This window comes from Tupaia chinensis, unplaced genomic scaffold (assembly GCF_000334495.1).
Source record: "Tupaia chinensis unplaced genomic scaffold, TupChi_1.0 Scaffold000316_1, whole genome shotgun sequence".
Classification (NCBI taxonomy): Eukaryota; Metazoa; Chordata; class Mammalia; order Scandentia; family Tupaiidae; genus Tupaia; species Tupaia belangeri.
Genome location: NW_006159809.1, coordinates 8,235,970 through 8,263,855, shown reverse-complemented (window position 1 = coordinate 8,263,855; position 27,886 = coordinate 8,235,970). Strand labels below are relative to the sequence as shown.

At 41.6% G+C, this 27,886-nt stretch overlaps 1 protein-coding gene across 2 annotated transcripts in view; it reads left to right on the top strand.

Moving 5' to 3' along the window:
• The window catches only part of MXD1 (MAX dimerization protein 1), a 29,730-nt gene extending 3,609 nt beyond the window's left edge, over positions 1-26,121 (top strand). For both annotated transcript variants that reach the window (XM_027772984.1, XM_027772983.1), the window contains exons 3-6: positions 2,543-2,572; positions 20,882-20,996; positions 22,764-22,923; positions 23,531-26,121. In XM_027772984.1, coding sequence (XP_027628785.1) covers positions 2,543-2,572; positions 20,882-20,996; positions 22,764-22,923; positions 23,531-23,718 — 493 coding nt within the window. In that variant the 3' untranslated portion in view covers positions 23,719-26,121. The remainder of the gene's footprint in view (positions 1-2,542; positions 2,573-20,881; positions 20,997-22,763; positions 22,924-23,530) is intronic.
• Positions 26,122-27,886: the final 1,765 nt, after the last annotated feature.

Here is a 27,886-nt window from a genome sequence, read left to right as displayed (position 1 = left end):
TGTTTTTTTTTTTTTTTTTTTTTTTTTTTAAAGGAACACAAAGACAAATGAAACTGAGGATATCGAGTATTTGGGGATTATCTAGAGAACTACTAGAATACAGAAAAATGGAATCTGTTTTTCTTTCCTACTGATTTTTTAAATCAATGACTGATTATTTAGAACTGAATCTAGAATTTTTGAAAGTGTGCTTTGTTAAATTAGTAAAGCAGGCTTTGGCATTTATGTGAAAGAGGAAGTCCAGGAGTTACCACCTAGTTCTTTTATGACGGTGGCTATATAGCTGACCTGACGTGACATTCTTTTTGAATCCGAGGACTTTTCTCATTTCTCGGATACACTGTAGTTTGGCTTATCTTCTTCATTAGAGTGTATTTTTAAATGGTGAAATTTGACCTTTGTCAGTGATGCCAGAGCTATCAAATCTTTTCAATAATCACATTGAAAATAGTTTTAACATAAAATACCATGTATAAGATAATGCTTTGATTAAAAATATACATGTTTATTCAAAAATATAAATGAAGGTAGCAGACTCTGACCTGCTTTTTATTAATGACTCATTTTAAGTAAACCAAATGTACTTCTGTAACAGCCTACCCTTGAGGGGTAAGTACCCCTTTAAAAGCACAATCTGCTTGACACTCTTAAACAGTCAGATAAACTCTGTAATTTCTAAAACTCTGTTCAAAGTTTGGAAGGAGTTGTACTTTCTATTAGACTTGTTTGAAAGTTTATCTTGAGGATTCAGAATTTTAACATAAATCTATAAATCTATATCTCTTCAAAGATCCTAGAAATTTTTGGTATATGCTGTGTGCTGTTGTTTTCTAATGTCTTGTCAACATAGTCATCTTCTTCTCCACCTGCTGGAGATGGTCCTTGTCCACAACTAAACAGGGAAGTCTTGACTAGCTGTTATTATCCATTAAGAAAAAACTCAGACTTTGAACTTATTGTTTCCAGTTAAAACTAAAATGCCACATGCTTTAAAGCCAAAGATTTGCAGTGCAGACTAGGTTCTTGCTAACTATGGTGTCTTGTTGGCCACTGAAGAAAGTAAATTTTCAGAAAAGTATGATTAAAGAATGCTGAGGGATAACTAAGTGAATCAATTTAAAGCTTTCAAGTTTTGAGGTCTATATACCGTTTACCTAGAAAACAAATATTCTAAAACCTAAAATACTGTCTGTATTTTCTCATTTGTTACCACTCATGAATATAAATTGATTTCCTGAAGGCCTTATGAAAGAGAAGTTTTAGTGCTGGGTTGGAAGTTTCCCATTTCAAGACAGCCCTCCCTGCCCCTACACATATACACTCAGGCGCACACACCCCCATACCCAGTCTCTGGTGTGAGTGAATTTGGTGGTGGCACGCCTCATGTAAATTAGTAGCTGAGCATTCTTGAGGTAATGTCCCTCCATGATAGCTGTGAGGATTTATCTCCTAGGTCTGGTAAGGTGCCAATTATGGTCTCACAGAATTCGTGACCTGAGCCAAGGAGTAAACTAAGCTGGTTAGATACTACACAACTTCTGTAAGAAGATTCAAGATCCAGCTTCTTTATAATGCTGAGAGGTTCCTCAAGCTTCTCTATGACTGGCTAGGGGAGAGCTAAGGGGCCATATTGACTGACTTCCTGTGACTTGGTGGAAACTTTTCCATGAAGTCTTAGACCAGACCTTATCTTCAAGGTCAGATATAAACACACTAATAATATGACTTCACATGTACCACACCTTTTACCCAAGGCTCTCCGATCACGTTTATAGTTGCTATCTCCTTGATCAGGACATCATTGGCAATTATTTGTACCCCCATTTTACAAAGGAATTAACCAAGGACAGAATGACAAAAACTTCTATTTCTTCCACAGTACTTGTCAGTGGCAAAGCTGGACTTCAGATTTTACCCTAACTTCTGCTTCAAATGACCTGTCATCTTTAAGTTGAATTGAGTTTTAAAAATGCTTTCCTAAAATATTAATAAAATATTCAACATTAGCATCTTTCAGGAGGTTGTATATGATAAGATAGTTATTTCAAAGAATCAAGAAATTAGGGAGGTAGTTATTTTACAGATCTATTTTCTATAATCAAACAGCTTTGCATAAAATTTTGGTATATGTTACCCCTAGAAAAAACTGCAGGGGTGGGATAGGGTGCCACCTCCACTGTTCTATCGTAGGCCTAAAGAAAGCTTGTGGTATTATATAACCAAAATTCACATTGCACTGTGCAGCTGTTTTTCTCTTTGTATAAATAGACCCCTTTTATTTCCTTTCTTAAAATGGATTACTTTTCCACCAAGGAATGCATGCCTCTTAGCTTGTCACTTCTCCTTGAACTCTATTTTAGATATTTATCTGGCTCCCAAATGGACTAATTTCTGTAGTAAAGCCCAATGAATTTTTTCTCCCTTTCTCTGTTTTCTCTCCTACCGACTTTGGAGACGAAGAAATTAAACAATTGTATTGGTGTTGAAGTAATCCTTTTGAACAAGAATTATCTTATTCTTTTCATATTGTTTCCTCTTTCAGATCGACTCACAATGAAATGGAGAAGAATAGGTGAGTTGGGGATTTTGGAGGTGGGATGCGGGAGTCTGGATGTGTTCTCTATTCATTAACTTAAGACTTGGTTGCTCTTTTTGAGCTTTCCTGCAGCACCATCCATAAATCACTTAGGTAGACACAGGGCTTGCTAGTTCCGAAAACCATACTCCAAACACCCCCTTGCCCACTCCTGAGGAATGCCTTTATGTGCTACTTCACACTGAAACATTCTACGTAATAAATGTTTAAAAAATATATATGCTACTGAATGTAATTGTGCTGTTTGGAATTGTGTACACAGAGATATGTATGTGTGTGTGTATATATATGTATGTGTGTGTATATATATATATATATATACACACACACATATAAACACACCCACACATATGTATATTTGTATGTATTTGTAGTTTACTTGTGTATGGATATTCTTAAAAATCCAGGTAAATATATACAATTAATATATGTGTGTGTAGACACACACACACACACACACACACATACATATACACACGGCAGAAATTGGAGATGGTGACTGATAGGAGGAGGCCTGCCACCCTCACTGGGTTTCACCTTGACACAAGCCTGACTTGAATCTCTGTCACCTGGATTGCCTCTTGTTGCTTGCTTAAATCTTTGTTGTCCAAATCAAATTATTCCTTTTTCAACAATATAGCTTCATGAGTCTCGACTCTGATTGCACATTAAAATCACTTGCAAAGCTTTTATTTTAATATATTTTGAAGAATTTTTTATATTACAAACATCATATACATACACTTGTATATTTTGGTAGGGTAGAGAACAAATGTTTATTTTTATTGATCCTATAAAGTTAGAAAGTAAGAAACTCACAACTGGGTAAGGTCACATGATCACACCACAATTCCTTCTCCTTCATTTCTCCATCCTGTTAGGTTTTTGGGCACGTGTATACTCTCACACATGCATGCCCAACATGTTCTTTAAGCCACCAAGGATGGGATTCAAATCATGGTTAGGCATGTGGGATCTGGTTCCCTCAGCCAATAGACCATGGGGCCAGCTGTATAAAGTCACTTTTTATTATAGTTTTTTTTGCCACAGGGTGTGTGTACTTGCCGGAGAGAGACAGACAGTGAGAGGGAAAGTGAGAAATCATGCCTGGGTGGGGGATGGCCACAGTGCAATGCCTTTTCCTTCATTATCCTCTCAGGATTTTTTAAATATACAAAAGTAGAGTGAACAATGTAATGAATGCGTATCCATCATCTAAACTTCAACAGTTATCATTGTTTGCCAATCTTTTCTAATCAACCCCCACTCTCCCTGGAGTATTTTAAAGCAAATCTTCTTCTATCTCTAAAAATGACTTTTTAAAAAGAAAGAAAAAAAAAAACTTGCTTTTATCATGTTGAAAAAAAGTAATGATAATTCTTTAAGGAGCTTTATAAACAAAAACTTAATGCTCAGACCTCACCCCTAGCAATTCTGATTTAATTGGTTTGGGTTGAGACTCTGCACTAGTATTTTTCAAAAGCTCCCCAGGTGATTCTCACATGCAGTGAGAGCTGAGAATCACTGAACAAACCTCATTCTGGTCTCTGAACTCCCATTAATTTGAAATGCAGACTACCCATTCAAACTGAGTGGCTTTCTTAGCGTCCCACATGAACAGGAAGATGTGTAATGATGGCTCTGTAAATATATGTGTTTATTCCTGCACACTTTGTGAAAACAGAGCCCAACTCAGAAAGTCAGGGTCTGAATGATATTTATGTTTTATCAATGAATAGGGAGACCAGACCCTTACCAGGCAGGTAGAATCTTGGAAGGCAGACGTTTACTGTGGAATTGTGTGTATATGTGTGTGAGAGAAATGGTGAGTGGGTCTTACTACGTACATTCTTCTCCCCATCCCTCCTCCTCTCACTTGTTCTGTGATTGTGACTGACCATGTTTTAAGTCAGAGCTTCCTTTATGTTCTTAGAGATTTATATATCGTGAGCAAGAAACTCAAAACCATCTCCCCTAAAGGTAGAAAGATAATCAGATGTGGCTTTTCTTTCTCATCTTAAATTCTCTCCCTTCTTCCTGACTTTGTAGAGAACTGGGGAACTGAGACTGTTTCTTTTTATTTATGTCTTCCTTGAGTGAGAGAGACAGAAAGGAAACACTTCTTCCCCCACTCCCCCACCAGGGTCTGGTCACACTACAGCCCTTTTCCTCTGATTCTCCATCTCCATTAGGATCTTGGGCATAAACACCTGACATATTTTTCAAACTGACAGTCAGGACTTGAACCCTGGTCAACCATGTGGGAGCTACCTTTCTGTGAGCTTAACCTCTGAGCTACAAGATCAACTCCCAAAACTGTCTTATTTTATTTTATTTTATTTTATTTTATTTTATTTTATTTTTTGACAAAGGGCACGCGTGCTCACTGGAGAGAGACAGTGAAAAGGAAAGAATTGCCATACTGCAATCCCTTCTCCTCCAGTCTCGTGGGATTTGGGGCATGCATGCACACATGCCCAGCATGATTTTTTTTTCTTTTTTTGGAGAGGTTTTTGCTATAGGGTGCATGTGCTCGCCAGACAGACAGAGAGAGACAGAGAGACAGAAAGCGAGAAATCACCCCCCAGGGGGGATGGCCGCGCTGCAATCCCTTCTCCATTCTCCTCTCTGGATCTTGGGCACACATGCACACGGGCCCTGCGTGAGCTGCAGCCATCAGGTCCGGGACTCGAATCGCGGTGGACTACGTGGGAGTCCAGCGACATAGCCATTACACTAACTGCTGGTCCCCCCAGCATGATTTTTCAAGCCACCAGATCTGGGACTCCAACCATGTGTCAAACCAGCATCTTAACCACCATCCCACCTGCTGGCTCTGCCCATCAGGGTCTTGATGCCATAATCTACCCCAGGCCTCAGCTCCAGATATATACATGTACCCAGCATTCTCAGGGAGGTCTGCAGATGTGAACATTTCCACATGGGTCAGCCTGGCAGAACATCACGTTACTGCTGTACCACCATCTGGGCCGCATACTGGGACTATTTCTACTGAAAAGTCTTCCAATTCTCCTTCTCCCCTCTAACCTACTTGGATATTTATTTATTAGTAGTAACATTTTATCCCTTTAACTAGAGGTTCTTAGGCTTACAGCTTTGGTCCTTTCACTTCTGCAAGAATGCCACAGAATGTCATTTATTGTAGCAGTTCAGAGCTTTTGTGTGTGTGTGTGTGTTTTATGGCCAAAGAACTTGTGCTTGGTGCTGGGTATTGAATCAGTAAGGTTCCCGTTCCAGAGAAATATGTAGTTTGTCTCCTGAGAAAGACTCAGAGACAGTATCAGTTAATACACCAAGTGCTAAGATCGAAGTATGCACAGGAATCTATAGAGACCAAGATTCTAGAAAACAGGATTTGGAGTCACTCTCAGTAAGCTGCTTATAATTCAGATTGCTTTTCTATGACCAGTCCACCATCTCTTGTGGAAGGGTTGGTTATATAGCTTCCTTATTTTCCTTTCTTTTCTGAAATTTAGTTTTTTAAAATCCTGATCATTCTTCTTCTACTCTAGAGCATGTGAACAGAATTGAGGACTCAATTTGCTTAATATGAGGAAGCATTGATTGCTGCAGTTCAGGGTAGGGGGTAAAGCTGTCAGGCTCATCTCCCGTATTTGTGCGGATGCTTAAGAAGTGTAGGATTTTGAGGTCAGCTGTACAGCTGCTCTTATAGTCTCCCTGGTTTGGGGAGCTGAGCCTGATAAAGGAATACCACTTTGCTAAATGCTAATTCACTTTAGCCATTTTTTCATCTTAAAGCATAAAGAGATTGCCATGATTCTTTAAAAAAAAAAAAAGAAGAAGAAGCAATTTAGGAAAAGAACTTCTAACAATGGAATTTCTTTTCCTTTTTGATATTGCAGGGTTGATTATACTTGGCTTAGTTTTTAAAAACAGAAACCTTTTCTGTGACACTTTAGAGAGTCTAAAGAATTAGTGTTACTTGGTGTTATCAGAATTCCACTGTGAAGATATTATAGTCAACACTGCCGTTTTTAAGTATCTTGGCATTGGTGGGAAGATGAAAGAAACGATTTCTAGAATGGCAGTGATGGTATTTTCTACTCAAAAGAATAAGCGTTTATTGAGCACCTAAGATGCCTGTAGAGCCTACTCCCCTGCCGTGGAGGAGTTCAACTCAACATCACTCTAGGAGGGACTTGTCATTTGGCATGTGGCCTATGCTTCTCTGCATTTTAACTGGTTTTCTGGGTCCAACCGCCTTAGGTGTGTGCTTGTGTGTGTGTGTGTGCGTGTGGGTTTCTATTTTGGTAGGGCCAGCTGTTGGTATGGTGGTTAAAAGAGCCGGATCCCACATGGCCAACTGTGGTTCGAGACCCAGACCCAATGGCTTAGAAAAGGGAGAAATGGAGGAGAAGGGGTTACAGCATGACCATCCACGATGGATGGTGCTTTCTCACTTTCTCTCTTTCTCTCCTACCCTCTGTCTTTCTCTGGCAAGCACACATGCCCTCTGCAAAAAATTTTTTTTTTTTGGAGAGGTTTTCACTATAGGGCGCGTGCGTTCACTGGACAGACAGAGAGAGACAGAGAGACAGAAAGCGAGAAATCACCCCCAGGGGGGATGGTCACGCCGCAATCCCTTCTCCTCCATTCTCCTCTCGGGATCTTGGGCACGCACGCACACGCACCCGGCGTGAGTTTTAAGCCACCAGGTCTGGGATGCAAACTGCATTCGACTACGTGGGAGTCCAACGACATAGCCATTACATTAACTGCTGGTCCCTGCAAAATTTTTTTTTAAAAAACAACTAATCTTGGGGCTGGCAGATGGCATGGTAGTTAAGGGCACTGGACTCCCACATGGCTCACCGCGGGTCAACTTGGTGCCCTGTTTTCTCAGTACCCACCCCACCCCCATCCTTCTCTGGTCAAATTAAAACAAATAAATGCATAAATAAAGTTAAATAAAATAATTCTTAAAAAAGACAACTAATCTTGTAAAAAAAATAAAACTAAGGAATATAGAAAAGAATACTAAAAAACTAAGTCATCCATATTTCTGTCAGAAAATATCAATGGAACTTAGAAATATATCTTTCCAATTGTTTTAAAAAATAAATTTATAGTTTAATGTAGGAAATTAGAAAATTCAGAAAAGTGGAGAGAATATAAAGATCACCTTGAATGGGCCTTGCCGTGGTAACTACTGCTAACATTTGTTCTATGTTCATGTAGACTTTTGTGTATACATTTTTTTTTTTGGAGAGGTTTTTCACTATAGGGCGGGTGCGTTCGCCAGACAGAGAGAGACATAGAGACAGAAAGCGAGAAATCACCCCCAGGGGGGATGGTCACGCCGCAATCCCTTCTCCATTCTCCTCTCAGGATTTAGGGCCCGCACGTACACGCGCCCAGAGTGAGTTTTAAGCCACCGGGTCCGGGACGCAAACTACGGTCGACTACATGGGAGTCCAGCAACATAGCCATTACGCTAACTGCTGGTTCCTATACATTTTTTTTTTTAAACAACAGGGAATCATGTAGTAAATAATTTGTAGCTTGTGTTACAGACATTTTCTAGTATCATCGAGTCTCCTTTCCCAGCATTACTTTTAGTGAGTGTCCAGCATTACATCATATGGATTTGTCAGAGCTCACATAACCAGTCCCCTATTTTAGGTCCTTCCCAGTGTTTTGCAAATATAAACAGTACTTCCTTAAACTACCTTGTAGAATAAATCTCTGTCCGAGATCTAATTATTTCCTTAGGATAAATTTATAGCTGTGGTAGATAAATCCCTGTCTAGCATCTAATTATTTCCTTAAGATAAATTTATAGTTGTAGAATTAATGTCTGCACGTTTTCATGGTGTTTGATGTTGATTGTTTGATTGCCACAGAATAGGTTACAGGCAGTATTTTCCTTGTACCTTCATAAGTCAGTATCTAACTCAAGACCTTTGAGTTTGATAAGCAAAAACCAAACACACAAGTAACTTGTCTTAATTTGCATTTCTCAATTGTTCTCCGAGTTGAGCAATTTTCACATCTTGGGATATGTGTGTGTCTATGTGTGGTATGAGAGAGAGAGAGTGTTACCTATTAATCTTTGCCTAATTTCTTACTGAGGAGTTTATATTTTTCTTTATTTTTAAAAGATTACATAATATTGGGGCCAGCAGGTGGCATGGTAGTTAAAGCCCTGGATCCCCATAGCCAATTCTGCATTCAAGTCCTGGACCTAGTGGCTTCAAAATCATGCTAGGTGTGTGCGAGTGCCCATAATCCCAAGAGGAGACTCAGGGAGAGAGTGTGGCATGGTCATCCCTGGGGAGTAATTTCTCACATTCTCTCTCTCTTTCTCTGGTGAGAACATGCACCCTATGGCAGAAACCTAAAATAATAAAAATAATTAATTATGTAATATAAGATATATATATGTGTGTGTATGTGTGTGTGTGTGTGTGTGTGTGTATGAAAAATACAGGGGAACTTCCAACAAACTGTGGAAAAATGGAATTAAAGTGCAAGTTATTTCGGTGCACAAAGTTTTGAAATCCATGTATAGATTTTCATAAAACACATTTTCATCAGCTTTTTAAAACCCCACTCATTGTCCTTTTCATGTCACATAATTGTCCAGTTTAACGTTTGCCTACACAGAATCGGTCTTCATTCACTGATTAAATTGCTGCCTCTAGTATATACTTAATTCTTGTTTATGGCTAAGTCTCTTTTTAGACTTGTTCTTCTAGTAGTCGATCCATCTGTTCTTCCTGTACCAATATACAGTGGTTTTCTTTTCTTTTCTTTTCCTTTTTTTTTTTTTTTTTGGGGGTTTTTTTGTTAGGGGAGGGCATGTGCGCGCGCCAGGAAGAGCCAGAGACAGACAGAAAGCAAGAAATCACCCCCCCACCACCACCCACCCAGTGAGGATGGCCATGCCACAATCTCTTCTTCTCCATTCTGCTCTTGGGATCTTGGGCATACACCTACACGTGCCCGCCGTGAGTTTAAGCCACCAGGTCTGGGACTTAAACTGTAGTCGACTACACAGAAGTCCAGTGACATAGCCATTACGCTAACTGCTGGTCCTCACAGTTGTTTTTATTTATTTTTTTAAGGAGGTTTTTGCCTTAGAGAGCGTGTACTTGCCAGGGAGAGAGACAGACAGACACAGTGAGAGGGAAAGTGAGAAATCACCCCTCAGGGTTTACCATGCTGTAATCCTTTCTCCTCCCAGGATCTTGGGCACACGTGTGCCCAGTGTGAGTTTCAAATCAACAGGTCTAGGACTGGAACCATGGTCAGCCACATAGGAGCATAGTCACGTAACCACTATGCCATCTGTTGGCCCCCTAATATGCAGTGTCTTAATCATTGAGGCTTCATCATGAATTTCAGGATCCGATAAAGCAAATCTCTACCCTCCCTCCCTTCGCTTCCTTTTTTAAAGTTTTTCATGCTCTTAGCTATTTTCAACCGTTTATTTCTCCTGAAAAATTTTATAATCTGTTCATTTCTCATCTCCCAAATTCTTTTCAGATTTTTAAAAATTGAAATTGTATAATTTCAATATAAATTAACCTTAAAAAGTTCATGGTTGCATATTAGATCTTTCCATCCAGGACTTGATGCATGTCTTAACTTATTCAGATTATCTTTTTCTGTCTCTAAGCACAGTTCTGTAGTGTTTCCATGTCGGTCTTGCTTATTTCTTATCAAAGAAATTCTTGGATTTATATATTTTTAGATTACTATTAGTTTCCTATTGTAGTTATCTAATTGGTTATTGTTGGAGTATAGGAAATCTTTTCATCTTTTGCTACATGCCTTTACTGATGATAATCCTGTTTCTTTGTCTTAGCTAGGAATCCCTCTAGTTTAATGCCTTTCACTAAGCCCTCCGGCAAATGGACAGAGATGGAGTGAATGCATGTAGGCTGCAGCCAGTAGGTCAGGAGTCAGGTGCTTTTTCAAAAGAAGGCTCTGGCATCTCCTTTAATAGGAGACACCCATTTTTCTGGAATGGTACATATGCAGGCCTCACTGGAATTAGGCAGCTGGTCTAAAGAGATTCCCCTTGCCAGAGTCTTCTGACTCTGACAAAAGATTTTTGTGTGTGCTCTGTGGGGAAGACTGGGCAGCCTGATCTATGCTGTTATTTCCATTTGGTCAGGCAGCATTTCAGTGGCATCTGGTCTGGCATAAGAAGCCATGTCAGTCAGGTCTCTCCTGGCAGAATCTTCTGATTGATTGCAGATCCCTACAAGGTTTGACTTTTCAAATGAGCAAGATCCTTATATAGGGAGAGCTGAGGCCTGTTTGCACTGAGCGTGAGTTGTGGCATGCATTGCACCACTCTTACTGCTTGTGAACGCCCATGACCACATTCAGATTTCATTCTAAGGTGTTGAAACAGGTCCACATTTGTTGCCACACGGGGTAAGGGCATGGCCTAGTGACTGCAGTTATAGGGATCAATGTGCAAATTTAGTCTCTGCTGATGGTATGGAGAAGGATTCGGACTTGCATCATTCAAATCTAACTCTCCTGTACTGCCTGTCACTCTTGAGTAGATGGCACCTGCCCTTTTCACCATTGGCACTAAGGTTGGAATGGAGCCAGCAGGCACTAGCTCTAATATATATGTTACACTTAAATATTAGCCGCTGGAAACAAAATTATAATGAGATACATGTATTTCATACTTGAATAAAGGAGTGATCTTATCTCTTCAAAATGTAGTCACTGGAGCCAGCAGGTGTTGTGGTTGAGGCACTGAACTTCCACATGACCAACCATGGTTCAAGTCCTAGACCTGGCAGCTTGCTTTCTCACTCTCTCTCTCTCTGTCTCTTGGTCGAGTAAATGTGTCCTATAGCAAATTTAAATAATAATAAATAAAATTAAATAGTTTCTTTAAAATATACCCACCAAGAATTGTCATTTATGCATTATTTACTGAGTATACTACTACTACCTTTGTATTTTCTACAAAGATTTATCAGCACATTTGTGGGAAATCTTCAAAACCTTCCAGGGCTCCAGTTAAGTGAGTAATAATGATACATTTGGCAATTGTTTATTTAGAGATCATTTTAGAAAAAGGAGGAAAGTACTTTTTTCCCCTCAAAGTATGACTTGGAGTCTTCACCAGATTTTTTTTACTTAATCCTGTAGGGCTTTATTCTAAACCCAAATCTCTAGTGACCCTTAATCACTTTTAGGGAGTAATTTTTGACCCCTTAGAAAGATTTTTTTTTTTGCTTGCTTTATACTAAATACTCCCTTTTCCCTAACTACATTGCTCTTAGATAACCCATATCTGAAATTATTTTTATTCAGCCTCCAGTTACCCTATCAGCTTTATGGTGTTTGTTTGTTTTCTTTTGTTTTTGAGAGAAAGAACACAGGAAGAAAAGTAAAGAAAAACATGGGTATTTTTGACAGGGCCTTGCCACATTGCGATCCTTCTTTCCTCAGGATCCCAGTTAGCTGGACACCAGTGTGTACCACTGTGCCTGCCCTCTTTATGTCAGGCTGGAAACTGATCCTGGGCCTCCAGTGTGGCCCTGGCCCTCATGCAGTAGTGCCCTCCTACTTGTGCCACTGTGGCCTATGATGCTATTTAATTGGCTCAGTCTATGCCCATGCCAAGGTAGGAAATAAAATGGTGAAACCTCAGAGTTAAATAGGGTACTCTTTCTTTTTTGGCTAATAATCTCAAGTCCAATTTTAATGAAAAACTAGTACTTAGTGAAGTCGAGTGTATCATATTCCATAAGTAGGGCTTTATTCAAAGAAAAGGGGCATGTATTACCAAAGATATCAGATTCAACTTGTTTGTTTGGGTTTTATGCTAGAGGGCACGTGTACTTATCAGATAGAGAGAGGAAGATGAAAAAGAACCCCCCCTCCTCCCATGGGGAATGATCATATCACAATCCCTTTGCTTCCATCTCTTCCTCCTTTTGGACTTTTAGGTTGCTCATGTATGCACCTGGAGTGTTTCTCAAGCCACCAGGTCTGGGACTCAAACCATGCAGTTGGCCATGTGAGATCCAGCTGCCTCTTAACTACTAGGCCATGGAGCCGGCCCCACGTTCTACTGTTGTGTCAGTATCTACAGATGTATTATTATTTCTAGGTTCCAGTGGTTTAATGATAAATAGAAGACTTGATCTCTTCCATTATCTAGTAATAAAAGAAAAAGAAAAATTAGATCCATAGGAGATCTACAGTACATGAATGAATAAATGAATAGGTAAATATGATCTATTTCAAAAGGAAAAGAAGGTTATGATTGGCTATGAAAACTTGGAATGCATTGTGGAGAAGTTAAGCAGGATGTTTGTGGACAAAGGAAAAGAGAACATGTTTATTAAAGGGCCAAGGAGAGCCCATTCTAGGAGATGGTATTTGTTATGGTTTGAACCTAGCTCAGATAAATCATTCTGCAATAATTCATTTACACATTTGATATTTTTGACTAAAATTTAAATACTTCAAAAGCAAGGAGTCAGTCTTACTTGACATTATACTCCAGCACCTAGGAAAGTAATACAGTACAGAACTCCTTTCAGAAACACTAGTAGAGGACCAGCAGTTAGTGTAATGGCTATGTCACTGAACTCCCATGTAGTTGACCGCGGTTCGAGTCCCGGACCTGGTGGCTTAAACTCACGCCGGACGCGTGTGCATGTGTGCCCAAGATCCCGAGAGGAGAATGGAGGAGAGGGGATTGTGGCATGGCCATACCCCCTGGGGGGTGATTTCTCGCTTTCTATCTCTCTGTCTCTCTCTGTCTTTCTGGTGAGCAAACATACCCTATAGCAAAAACTTCTCAAAGAGAAAGAAAGAAAGAATAAAGACAGACAGACAGACAGACTGACTGACTAGTGGAATGAGTGGATGAAAGAACTAAGAGTATCGATCAAGATTTCCTACTTACCTGCTGTCTTTACTGGTTCCTATCTGTCTGCTCTGCCCTGACCTTGTCATTCTTTTTCATGTCATACACTTTGCTGTAAAAGTCTGAGCCAGAGAGTAATTTTGATTACACCTTCAAAAAGAAAAATGATCAGTGATGCACATATGTACATGCACGTGTGCTCACACCCATTTGATACTACTCCTGGTCTTGGCTGAATCCTAGTAAGGAAGAATGTTAAGGGTAACTCAAGAGCTGCTCTCTGCAAATAGCACTGTTACTCTTCTTGTTGAATTTTTTTCCTCAGTTTACAAATCTGCCAGCCTAAGAGACAGACATGGAGAGAGTGAAGGAAGCGGGAGTATGGAGGCACAAATAAGAGCTGCATTCAGAATGCCTCGCTGGCTAGCCCAGTGCCTTCTGTCTGTGCCGAAGCTCTGGTAGGAGGGGGCACCTCAAACAGCCCAGAGCCTTCTTCTCTTGTAATTTCCTGCACTTGGGTATTCAGTTTTCCATAACTCCTGGCTGATAACAGTTAAGGAAGACTAACAACAGAGCTACATGGTAGCCAAATATATTTTATATTTAAATCTTTAATTTATTTGCAATTTATTTTAATGTTAACCTCCCCACTTGCTTGCTATTTTCCAAATAATCTATTGTTTCCTCAAAAATTTGCAGTGTTATTACCGTTACGTGGTAAACTCCTATGTATTCTTAGTTCTGTTTCTGAGGAGTTTTGTTCTGTTCACTTGATCTATTCCTGTAGTAGTACTACACTGTTTTTAATTATCGAGGCTTCATAATACAATTTAATATCTGGTACAGCACATTCCTCCTCATTATTCTTCTTTCTCAAACATTTTGGCAGTGTCTCACACATTTGTTCTTCGAGATGAAGTTTAGACTAATTTCCCGGCATTAAAAAGAATACTGTTGGGATTTTTTTTTTTTTTTCCCCTTAGAACTGTGTTAAATTTGTAGAAAAACTTAGGGAACATTGCCATTTTTACTTTGAGGATTTGTATTTAGAAATGTGGTGGGCTTGACATTTACCCAGATTTTCTTTTGTCTTTTGGCAGATTTTAATTTTTTCCCCCTATAAATCCTTTCCAAACTGTTTTAAGTTTGCTCCTAAGCATGCTATACTTTCTTCTTGCTATTGTAGATGAGCTATTTTAAGTTCTCTAGGTGCAGTTGGATTTGCCAGGCCAAGACGTATCTGTCTCTATTTTTATTTTCCTTTGGCCATTGCACTAGAGATGTAGGAAGAGAGTGGAGGCACGGCACTTCAGGTGCATGCTTGCACCCGGGGCAAGTGGAAGTGAGACAGATGCTGCTTTCCCAGCCCAGAGTCCTTTTCACTCCTGTCTCTCCTCCATAATGGGGATGGCCACAAAGGACTGTTTCTTTCTGCATTTATTAGCTTTATAAAATCCTTGCTTTTATTTTTATGTTTTTATTTTTTAAATTATTTTTAGTTTGCTGTAGGGCATGTCTACTTGCCTGGGAGAGAAAGAGCGGGACAAAGAAAGAGGGAAAATGAGAAATCACCCCTCAAGGGATATGGCCACATTGCAGTCCCTTCTCCTCTCAGGATTTCAGGCATGCACACACACGTGCCCAGCATGTTTTTCAAGCCCCCAAGTGCAGACTTGAAATACCCGTCTGCTATATGGGATCCAACTGCCTTAACCAGCATGCTACTGGCTAGCCCCACCTTGTTTGTTTTTTAAGTGTTAAAAAAAAAAAAAGTACTTTTAGCATAAGCAAAATCTGTGTTTCCATAACAAAAGGGTTAGGTTTTTCCATTATAGTTTTGTTTTAGACTTGTTTATTTTGTTCATGATAGAGGGCACATGAGGGCGCGTGTGCATACACAGAGAGAGAAGCACTCTCAATAGGACCTGGTCATGTGCAGATGGCCTTCCCCCAGATCTCCAGTTCATCAGGATCCTGGGCTCACACAAGTACCTGGTGTGTTTAGGTCAGCTGAGCTGAAGACCTGAATCCAGTCAGCCATGTGGCTTCCAGCACTGCAGTTCATGCTACTGACTGCACTCCCAGGCTGGGCCAGGAATTTTCCATGAAATATTTTAATGATGAAAAATATCCATTTTGTTTAAGGAAGGGTTTGGTAAACTGGATTTTACCAGATAGCTTCTATCTGCCTAGCAAGACACTTTTGAGTTCTCTTTTGATTCAAAAGGAATATCCTATGCTATAACTATGTTTGCTCACAGTAATTATCCTCCTGTAGAGGAAGCTAGGATTGAAAGAAAAACTGCCACCATATGTAGAGCACTCGGTGTCACACCCCAGCCCAGGGGCTTCTGTACCTGTGTCAGTTAACACATGGGTGGCCTTCTCAGGAAGGCATTGTTATCCTCACTCTACTGATGAGGAAATGGGTACTCCACAGAGTTAAGTAATTTGCTCAAGGTCACACAGGAAATAAGTGGCAATGCTATTCCTTATGCTAATATTTGGTTGTATAGTGACTGACAGATTCAGAATATTTAAAATAAGTAAATAACATTTGTGATACTAAAAAAAAGAAAGAAAAAAGTACAGAAGAGAATCTGTAGTTTCTCAGTAGTTAGCATTCATTCTAGGCCATGCTGGATTCTGAACATTACTGATTATAGTTCAGATAAAGATTGGTTTCTTTATACTGTTATAGACCAAAGGTATATGAGCCTATATAGAATAATTAAAGTGATCTGAGGAGTCAGCAGGTATGATTGTCAAAGTTCATGACCTAGGTACAAAGTCATATGGATCGGTGTTAAAAGAAGTGGCATCAGTGGCCGGAGAGAGCCTGCGCTGGGCTGGGGGCAGGGCACTGGGAGGCAGCTCTTGACAATGGAAGGACTGTCTGAAGATGTGAGGGGAGGAGTCCAAGTGCAGGGGTCAGATTGAGGTATTGGGTGGCTTCCTGTTGAGGGTATGTGGCAAAACCACTGTTAGTTCCCCAAAGGGGAGGTGGACCTGGTTCAAAATGGGACACTCAGCCCCTCCTAGAGGACCAGAGCCCTTGGCAGGAGAATAGTCAAGTCTGAGAAGGAAGAGCTCAGATAGGTGTCCATTCTGTTTGTTTGGAATCTGGGAGCTCCATGGGGACTCAGAGCTGGCTGAGTCCAGATCCCCAGTGTGTGTGTGTGTGTGTGTGTCCGTCCCTGTCCGTTCGTTTGAGGACCTCAGTGGGAGCTGTTACAGAGAGTCTGTTGCTCTCTTACCTGGCTGAGGGATTGAATCCCATTACTGTATGATGGAACTGAGCCTGCTTCGTGTTTCTCATCCCATCCCGTGACTGGCACGGGCACCAGCATGGGGATGTGACTGCAGGCGGAGGCACGTGGGCAGGGCAGCCATCAGGCTGGAGCAGTGAGGCACTGGAAGGGGCCAGGCACTGCCAAAGACAGGAGCTGGCTGTGACTCTCCACAAAGATCCAGAAAGAACTCTGGTCCTATTGTTATAGTGTAGGCCCGGAAACACTGAATGAACAGGTATTACCCACAGCTCGAATTAGTCAAATGGCTGATTTCTAGTTTTACAACTGGAAGTGTTCTTTGGAAACTCACATTCGGGTAGTGAAAACTGCACTCTCGAGGCTAGACTCCCTGTATAACTATCAACAGAAATGATGACACATCAAAAGATGACTTTATTATATATTTATCAGCAGACAAACTTCCTAAAAAATTTTACATACTCACGTCTGTATATAAACCCACATCACGAAAGGACTAATATGACAATGTTCTGAGTCATGCAGCCTTTGCAAATAACAAGCAGGCTGAAAAATGTCTAAATTGCAATTTTAATTTTTGAACTTTCCTAATTTGAAAATTAGTCTATATACTTTCCAATGAAAAACAAGTTGAATAACTGCATAAGTGACTAATTACACTTTTTCTCTGTGTTTCGAATAACGTGATCAATTTTCATGGCTCTTTTTGAAAAATATTTTCCAAGATAACCAACTAAATTTTATACACAGGGTCTCCTTCCTTCCTTCCTTCCTTCCTTCCTTCCTTCCTTCCTTCCTTCCTTCCTTCCTTTCTTTGTTTTGGAGAAGTTTCTGCTATAGGGCACGTGCACTCACCAGAAAGACAGAGAGAGACAAAGAGACAGAAAGCTAGAAACCACCCCCTGGGGGGATGGCCATGCCACAATCCCTTCTCCTCCGTTCTCCTCTTGGGATCTTGGGCACGTACATGCCCAGCGTGAGTTTAAGCCACCAGGTCCGGGACACGGACCACAGTCCAGCGACATAGCCATTACGCCAACTGCTGGTCCTGATCTTCTCTTTTCTTTACTTTCCTCACAATGCCATAGTAGGAGGAGTAAACCTCTAATGTGGCTACTCCACATGGACAGGTTTTTCAGAGCAGGTGGGAGTCTTATAAAATAGTGAAGCATTTGTACCATTATGTCTTCCTAGCTCAGATATTAGTGCTATACTCCTCCAACTTACCAAGGAGTCTCAAATAACTTCGTTTCTTCCTTCCTTCCTTCCTTCCTCCCTCCCTTCCTCCCTTCCTTCCTTCCTTCCTTCCTTCCTTCCTTCTTTCATTGGTAGAGTTTTATTTGTTTGTTTGTTTGTTTTTGTTTTGTTTTGTCTTAGGGTGCATGTGAAAAAGACAGAAGCAGTGAGAGGGAAAGTGAGAAATCACCCCCTGGAAGGGATGGCCATTCTGCAATCCCTTCTCCTCCATTCTCCTCCCATGACCTTGGGCAAACACACATGTTCGTTGTGAGTTTCAAGCCAGCAGATCCTGGACTCGAACTTCATTTGGCCATGTGGGAGTCCAGTGACACAACTGCTACACCATCTGCTAGGCCCCTTTTTTATTTTTCATATTTACTATACAAGGCATGAGCTCATTGGAGAAAGATAGAAAGAAAGAGAGAAATGCAGAGAGAAGTGCAGAGAGAGAGAGAACTCCCCCCCGCCCCCCGCCGGTGATGGCTGTGCCACATTCTCTTCTCCATTCTCTTCTCAGGATTTTGGGCATGAACATACACATACCTGGTATGTGTTTCAAGCTACTGAGTCCAGATTGAACCTCATAGTCAGCCATGTGGAATCCAGTGGCTTTAACCACCATGCCATTGGCTGACACTTAAAACAACTTCTTATGGAGAAGAATCCAGAGCAGCTTCTTTGGATCTAGATGGGGCAGGAGGCTTAGACGAAGACAAGGCACTGGATTTAGAAGGATGTCTGACACTTACTAGATATGCTTTAGGGGAATATCCTAAGGTCTTGGTATAGACTGTGGACTTACTTCCTAGGTCAATTTCATTTACATTCACCTGTCTTACAGCTTTCTGGAGCAGTTTCCATCTCTTGACCTGCATTACGCTAACTGCTGGTCTCGGTGACCTGCATTTCCAACTTTCACCAATACTATGAAATTCTTAAGATGGAAAATGGGGGGCCAACAGGTGATCTGGTGGTTAAGGCACTGGATTCCCACATGGTTAGCCTCCATTTGAGTCTTGGACTCAATGGCTTGAAAATTATGCCAGGCACATGTGTGTGCATGCCCAAAATCCTGAGTGAAGAATGGAGGAGAAGGGACTGAGACATGGTCATCTACCCTGAAGAGTGATTTTTCACTTTCCCTCTCTCTGGCTCTCTCCAGCAAGCTCGCCCTATGGCAAAAATAAAAAAGAAAAAGAAAAAGAAAAAGAAAGAAAGAAAGAAGAAAAGAAAAAAAAAAAAAAAGAAGGGAAGAAAGGGCAAGTCTACAAGGCATTCATTGCTTCCCAGGTCACCTGGAGGGCAGCCTCCTGGGCTCCAGGGAGCTCTGCTCCAGGTAGTTTTGTGTGAGCAATGACCATTTATCTGAAACCCTAAGACTGAACACTGCTGAAGGTGCAGAGACATGGCAGAGATGGACTCTGTCCTCTGGAAGCTTAAAGTCTAGTGGAATAGATGGTGTAATCCATCCAGCAAACATTTATTGAGCGTGTGTGTCTAAGGAACAGCGCAACACAGTCATGATTAAGCTTCAGCCCCACCTTTCTTAGGAGTCAGCAGAGAATGGTTAAGTAACAAGTACCAAACAACACGAGCAGTCCAGTCAGCTTCCCTGTGTTCCACGAATGGAGGGATCGCTGTGGCTGGAATCAGTTGGGAAGCAAAACCCCCAAACTGCAGCTGTTTCTTACATTCATGGAATCTGCTAGTTTCTAAAATAAAGTCTAAACTTCTTTCAATGAAGTATAAATTTCCAAAATAGTGGGTACTACTCAGTTTCTGTCTATGAGTAAAGACTCTCTCTCAAGTGGGTCACCATGGCTTCCTCCCCACTCAGCCTTTCTCCCTCTCCCACTCTGTTCCATTGCATCCATCTGCCACACTCCACGACCAGGAAGTGGTATCCCCAGCTGTTCAGCATGTGCTTTAGTTCAGCAATACCAGTCATGTATTTTTTCTTATGTTTAAAAACTGCATTTAACTGTTTGAATGGCATTAGATTTACATGATTAAAAAAAAAAAAAAAAAGTCTAAGGCATTATTCAGTAAAAATTCTCTTCCCTTTTTCCCTTACCTGTGACTGTTCCCTGCTTTCTCCCTGCCCAGCCAGCCACTAGTTTCTAATGTATCATTCCAGATTTCATTCCTGTGCTTATAAAAAAAATGAGTATAAGTTCTTATTTTCCCTCCATTTTCTACACAAACTCAGGATTTGCCATCTTGTTTTTTGTTTTTGTTTTGTTTTTCCCACCTAGGATGTGTGGGAGAGCTTACTAGCACACACGAACACATGTTCATTCTTTTTTTTTTATAGCTACATTGTACTCCACTGTGTGGATATACCATAATTTACCACTTCCCTACTGATGGTCACTCTGGTTGTTTCAGTCTTTGCCATTACAAATAAAGCTTCAGCAAATAGCTATACACTTATGTTACATTTGTAAATACTGTAGAGAACAAAGATATGATTATAATGACTTAGTGGTTTTGAATGGGGTATCTTACAAGTACAGGGTAAAAGGCTTCTCACCCTAACCTGTCATTGTTTTCTGATTTGAATGTTCTGTGGTTCTCATTGTAACCCAGAAACTGTTAGGTGACCTGATAAATGTGCCTAATAGCAGATATTATTCTCTTCCTAACATTTGTATTAAAAGTAGATTAACTTGGAAACCCTCGGATTTTGCTTCTCATTGGTTTTCACCAGAGCTTTCTGGTTTCAAAAGATGTTTGTGTGGACAGAGGTTGCTGGTAGCATTCACCATCACCAGGCCTGGGCAATTTCATATTCTTCTAGAACTTGTTCTTTTTGGGGTGCCTTCCAGCACACTGTGGAATTCTCAAATGCCACTGTCATCTTCTTTTTTTCAGACGGGCTCATCTTCGCTTGTGTCTGGAGAAGTTGAAGGGACTGGTGCCCCTTGGGCCTGAATCAAATCGACACACTACATTGAGTTTATTAACAAAAGCCAAATTGCACATAAAGGTAAGTGTATCCTGGGATGCCTCGATATCTTTACCTGTCTATTAGGGGTTTTTCAGTTCTTTGAGGGATTAAAGATGTATATCTCCAGGGTTGTCCCCTCCCCTGAACTCCTCCAACCTATTTCCTGGATGAATCACAGACACTTCAGACACAATAAGTCCAAAACACAGCCGAGTACTTCCTCCTGTGCTCCTGCAGTTAAATGACCCACCCACTGTCATCCAGTTGTAGAACTCAGAAACTCGGGAGTCTTTAGTAGCTCCTACTCCTTGACCATGCATAGCTAAGCCATCTGCAAGACCCAAATATTTCCCAATCTGGTCTACTTCCATCTGCGCCCCACTATGAGGTCTGTTGCAACAAGCTCTTCAAATCAGTATCTCTGTGGGCCCCCTGCAATCTGCTCACCTAGCTTCTAAGAATAGTCCTTCCAAACTCACATCCGCATGTTATAGTGTTTAAATTTCTTCTGTGACTCAGGACAAACTCTTGTCAGGAGGCATGGCCAGGCTCTGCCTGACCTGGCCCTCACCTGCTTCTGCAGTGTTCTTTTATATCATGTACTGCCCTGTCTGCAGCCCTCTTTTCAGAGTCTTGTACTTGTCATGTGATTTTGCCACAGGGTCTTTGTACATGCTGTTCCCTCTGCTTGGTACCTTCCCCACCTTTCTTCATCACCTCGTTAGCTTCTACTCATTCTTCAGCTCTCAGCAAGAGTTTCACTAGCTCAGAGAAGCTTTCATGGACCTTCCTGATTAGGCTACCCACTTCCTGACAGCTGGTCCTGATATGGGGTCTCTCTCCCTTAGCACCTTGTCACAGTTGACATGTGACAATGGTTTGCGCAGCCAGCAGGTTGTCTCCACCATTGGACTGTAGACTCTGTGAGGGAGGGGACTGAGACTTTGGGTCCCCCTTGGATCCTTAGCACCTTACAGAGTGTCGAGCACAGAGCCGGCCCTCAGTACATAGCTTGACTGGCACAGGGCAGGGTGAGTTGTAAGAACCATGGCTGGACTCACTGGTTAGCACATTTTTTTATAGTCCTAGCATGGTTGGTCAGATGTCACTTTAGTTATGGTTAGTTGCCTGCATACATGACAATTTGGGGAGAAAAAGAGCCTCTATTTAAAACAAAACAGCTATTATTAAATAATCTTCTTAATTATCTGAAGATGCAAGAAACAAGGGGGCAGATATTATAAAAACAAGAAGTCTATGGAAATGTGTTTTCTTCTGTTGGACAATTTAGAATCAGGACTTCAAAAGGACTGTTATTTCCTTCAAAAAAAAAAAAAAAAAGAACCCTGAAGTTAATTGAGATTTGGCATGGCACAAAAAAGTGCTTATGTAATTGGGACACGTACTTGAATAACATAACTTTAAATGGAAGCGTGTTTCTCAAGCTCTCATCACGAGCAGTTTTCTAGTTGGGAGAGATGAGGCTGAGATCATTGCAGGCTGGGAAGACCAGGCTGGAGTTCCTGCCTGCTGCCTTTTCCATATCAAAACGGAGGGAGCCAGAGGAGCAGAGCTCACCCCCAGAGTCCCTGTGACAAGGACCCATAGTATCCGCAGTGCCTTGAAAGTTAAAGCCAGGGTCACTGGCCAGGCAGCTTCTTGTCTTAGAGAGAAGCTTAACAGGTGACACACCAAATGGCATCTGAGGACAACTGGTATAACTTAATGCTAACAGGGAAGATGCAGGATCGTTGCCAATTCAGAACTCTCCCCATGGGCTCCAACAACCACTGCTTTCACTTGCAGAAACTTGAAGATTGTGACAGAAAAGCCGTCCACCAAATAGACCAGCTTCAGCGAGAACAGCGACACCTGAAGAGGCAGCTGGAGAAGCTAGGCCTGGAGAGGATCCGCATGGACAGCATCGGCTCCACTGTTTCCTCAGAGCGCTCCGACTCCGACAGGGGTGAGCCTCTCACTGAGTCACTCCCCAGTCCTCCCCCACCACTGCTCTCTCTCCATTTCCCCTCCTACCTACTAGAGCAGGGAGTACAGGGCTGCTCACAGAAGGCAGAACATAAAGGAATTACAAAGTCACAGAATGGCCCTGCCAAGGTGGTGCGCTGCTAAGTTGCTGTGCTCTGCAGGCTGGGGCTGCACGGGAGGCCTGCGTTCAGTGTCCAGCCCAACCTAAAGGCTGGGCATGGGAACATGCACCTGTAATCCCAGCAGCTCGGGAGGCTGAGGCAGGGGTTCTTGAGCTCGAGGTTGGCCTGGCACCATAGCAAGACTGTGAAAGCAGAGCCAAGTGTAGTGATGGGCATCTGTAGTCTCAGCTGGGAAGCTAAGGCAGGATGATTGTGACAACAAAACCCTGTCTCCCAAAAAAGAGAGAGTGAGTTCTCATGATTTTGACGTGTTGAGTAGGGTGACTTCCAGTACCAAGTCGTTCTTTCCTATTGGGAGTTAGGTAGTAAGGTCTAAAGAAGGTTTGAGTGGGGTCTGTGTGATTTCCAGCTCCAGTTTTCTACAGAATACTCTCACTAATGACTGTTTCTCGCCCCCCACCGCAGAAGAAATCGATGTCGACGTGGAAAGCACAGACTATCTCACGGGTGACCTGGACTGGAGCAGCAGCAGTGTGAGTGATTCCGATGAGCGGGGTAGTATGCAGAGCCTCGGCAGCGACGAGGGCTACTCCAGCTCCAGCCTCAAGAGAATAAAGCTCCAGGACAGTCGCCAGACCTGTCTGGGTCTATAAGAAAGCGTGGTCACCATGACTGCCCCCTCACTGGTTCTCCCTGTCGGATCGGATTAGGTAGTGTATTGGACCTGCCCACAAAGCCCTTGCACGTAAACGTCAGCATACCACTTTACCAAAAGCAGCTTTGTAAACGTTTTCGAGGAAGTGCTTAGGATTGTGGGCTTCTGATTGCATCCACTAGCTTCTCTCTTTCTCTCCATAAAAATTCGTCTCTGAGAGACTGTACATTCCAATCAATTGAAGCACCCAAGAATGCTTAGACCGAATAAGCAATGTCCCCATCTCTGCAATTCCGCTGCCCCCTTTACTGTCCTCGTGTAGTCTACCAGACCTTTCTTACAGTTTTCTGGCTTACTATGTTACTTGCCTAGGAGAAATGTCAGAGTGTGTCTTGTGCTTAGGAAACTGAAGGAAACAACCTTTTAAAAAGTCGAGATCCCGATCTCAGAACTCCAAAGTAAGCTTTGAAAGCGGCATTGAAGAGCACTTAACCATGGACCTCACCTCCAGTGAGGAAGCCAGGAATACCTCCAGAAAATGCCCTTCCCACACAGCCCCTGCTCACCCCCAGCTCACCGCATGTGGATGGGAGCAGTATTTCTCACTTTAAAGCGGGACACCTTGACGGTGTGTCTTTGGGGGTTACATAGCTTATCAAAGCCCCAGCCTTGTTTGTTCTCACAAACAAAATGGTACAATCTATTTTTGCGTGACGTTCTTGGGGCCTTGCTGTGTACTGCTATCTCCAGGCACATTTCCCCCCAAAGTTTGGTAATGCTACTTGTCTCTGGAACATTTTTTTTTCCTACCTCAGAGATAAATGAGATCTCCATTTCCCACTTAACACGAAGTGATTATGCCTCCTCTCCTTTTCTTTTTCATTTTTCCCAAATAAATGACATTTGGTCCAGTTCTAATCTATTTTCCTATTTAACTTTCAGCAATAACTGAGCTTTGGCACTAGCTGAGCTAGTGTCTCTCGTCAGCGAAAGACAAGTCCACATTTTTACTCTGCATTGGAGGTGGACAAGAGGGGTTAGTACAGTGTTACTAGAACCCCTCTCCTTGTTGATTATTTTTGGACACACCCAGAGACTTCTTTATGGAGGCTTTTGGGTCGATAGTTTAAAAGGCTGATCTTTCTTTTTGGTTAGGATTTCTCCCTGAAGTGGTCTCCCACTTTGTAGCATTTTTATTTAAGCTAAAACAGAGCACATGTATATGTACATAAGACACATTAAATCTATAAATACTATTTATTCATTTTATATAAACTAATGTAATGGAAAATAAATTCTTATGACTTTGTGCTTTTATAGATGTTCTAGAAACTTTGTATGTAGGTATCTACAAAACTGGTCCATTCCCCTCAATATTTTTGCATTCATATTTTTGAGGTCTTGATGTTTTCAGCCTCGGGAGAATCTTTTTCATTGAATTTGAACCATTTGTAAAATCTGTGACGCTGAAGCCGAGTGTGTCACAAAAAGATGAGAACATTCCTAAAATCCACAGACGCACGGCGACCTAAGGGCTCAAGGCTGACTCAGCAGCGGGCTGCCCAGGCCCCCCGCTGGCCTGCGGTCACTAGCACACCACAGCCTCGCAACTCACCCAGCGCCGCCACCTTCCACACAGCTGTCAAATGCACTCTACACAGAAGCTCGTTCTGTACAGGAAGAGCGATCTAAGCAAAGCAAGATTACTTTTGTGTGTGTGGTGTTTTTTTTTTAAGCAAGTCTTTATTAAAAAAATATTTTTTAATCGGAAGTGGATTTCCAAATGATTCCAAAGTCATCTGTAATTCTTCTGTTTTCTTTTTGTTCTGTTTTATTTTTTCCTTCATTTCCGCTTGGGGGGGAGGGGCAGGTGACACAAAAGTTGTTGTTGGTTTTTTTTTTTTTTTGTATTGTTGGAATCTTTTCCAATAACCAGCTAAAGATTTGCACTGAAATACAACTTGTATGCCTTTTGCATTTTTAAAGCCTGCTTCCTGAATTTAAGCAGAGTGATAGTGTTCAAAGAGCCAGCTCAGCCTGTAAAATGTTTGAAAAAGATGTACCTGCACTTTGAGGTCCCTTTCGAATGCCATTCGCTAGACCTCTCACGCATTTTGTTTAATTGCTACATCCAAGCGCCTCACAAGTCCACGATGCTGGATGCTGAACAGCATCGAAAACTCAAGACTTTGCAAAAAGCTTGTGGGCTTGCCTTGGGGGAGGGAAGGGAACAAAATTTGTGTACTCGTTTGTTTAATTTAGGAATAAGGCATCTGAGAGATGCCTTTATTTTTTTTCTGTGTTTTAATTGTTGTGCCTTTGAGTTAAACTGCATTTTTGTCTTTTGGTTGAAATCTGAAATGTACTGTCCCAATATAAAACAGTAATTATTTGACCTTTGCACTGTTTGTCTGGTCCTTTTCAATTTGATTGCATATAAATGTGGAACTTGATAGATCTCTCTATTTTTGATGCACTTGTGATAAACTGACACCAGGGTTAGACGTGACTTCGAAGCTCCAGGTAGACCGAGTCATGCTCAGCAGGCTTCTCTCTAACCAAAACCATAAGCTTCAGGACCAGCAAACTCAGCCCAAGGCAGCTAATCCCCTCCCTCACGCGGCTGATCAGCAGCCCTGATTCGCCAATCTGTCCTCTCTCATTCACTGATCCACCAGCATGACTGCTAAGAGCTATAGAGTCTTTTGGTTGTTTTGGTTTTTTTAAGCAAAAGGAAAAACCTTTCTATTAGGGTTGTTGGGGGGAGGGGATGGGCAAAGATATAAAACCCCAGCCTTTAAGACGTTGACAATTGTACGTAAATAGAGATGTGTATAAATATAGGCACATGCATATTTTTGTGTGAAAGTTGATTTAAAAAAACAAAAACGAAATTGAAACCATACTCTTATTGATACCATCATGATACAAATGGAAAAATAAGAGTTCGGAGTCCAGTTTAATTTCCTGCAGTGAGAAAATCTGTATGTGTGCTTCTGTTCACATCCCTGAAAACACAGTTTTCCACCCCTTGTTGGCTTTGAGTGGCAAGCAGAGCACCCCAGGTATTTTCATTTCGGTTGTCTTGCTAAGCAGAGATCTTGAATTCTTCAAGGTGCTGATAGCCACTGCAGGTTCCCTCTAGTCTAGACAGACCTAATGCTGGTTTAGCGATTCAGAGAGCATCACGGTTTTGAGCAGGACCTACATTCTCCCCGTGAACCCTGAACCCGAGGTTCAAGTAACTTCAGTGTCAATTCCGATCTAGGCTTTAAGGAGGACCGGAACCTACAATTGGCTCTGGGGTGGGTTTTGTTATTTTTGCTTTTAAGGTGGACGTTTTCCTTTAACCTCTTCTTTTTCTGGAAGGAACAAAGGGTCCTCACCTGGGTTGAATTGGGCCTTTCTCCCCTGTCCTTGAAGTAGCCAAGAGCAAATCCTGGGGTGCGAGGAAAAGGAAAAACTAGGTAGGATGGTGATGCTCAAAATAACCATCTAGCAATATCTTGGGGCTTGATAATGGATGTTGTGGACTTTTTTCTTGCCTCTTCCCTCCACGTTAAAGAAATAACTTAATTTTGAAAAGTGTGTGTGCATGCGTACACACATGTGCATTATTGTTTAGGTTTTTCTACCATGCCGTATTGGCAAGAATGCCACTTTCATTGTACTTTATAATCTATTTATTCCCCCCAAACTTGGTCTCCTTGTGTCTTCTTGTCCCCCCAAGTTCCTTTGTCTTCCCCTCTTCACCTTCCCTTTGTGTTAAACACCAGGTAGTAAAAGGCTGAAAGGCGGTGTCCTGCATGTCGATCTATTCTTTTTCCTCTGTCTGATTCTTTGATGCAGCATGGTTAGGTAGCTGGCTACTCCTGATCCAGAAATCCTTCCTGAGAGAAGACACCCCAAAGAGCCTTTCAGTGAGGTGATTTTTGTCATTCTATATGATCAGATCTCTGTAAATTGTAGGATATTTTGTTTTCAAAGATACTAGGGTGGGAGGGTACAATATCTGGTTTATCATGGTTTTTTTCATTATCAATCTTTATTATATGGATGATTTTCTTATATTCTTCTGAAAGAAGAAATAATTGACTGGCACTGCTAAATTCAGCTATTGATTGGCTGAGGAAATTGAGTATCTTTGTCTTCTCTCAAAATCATAA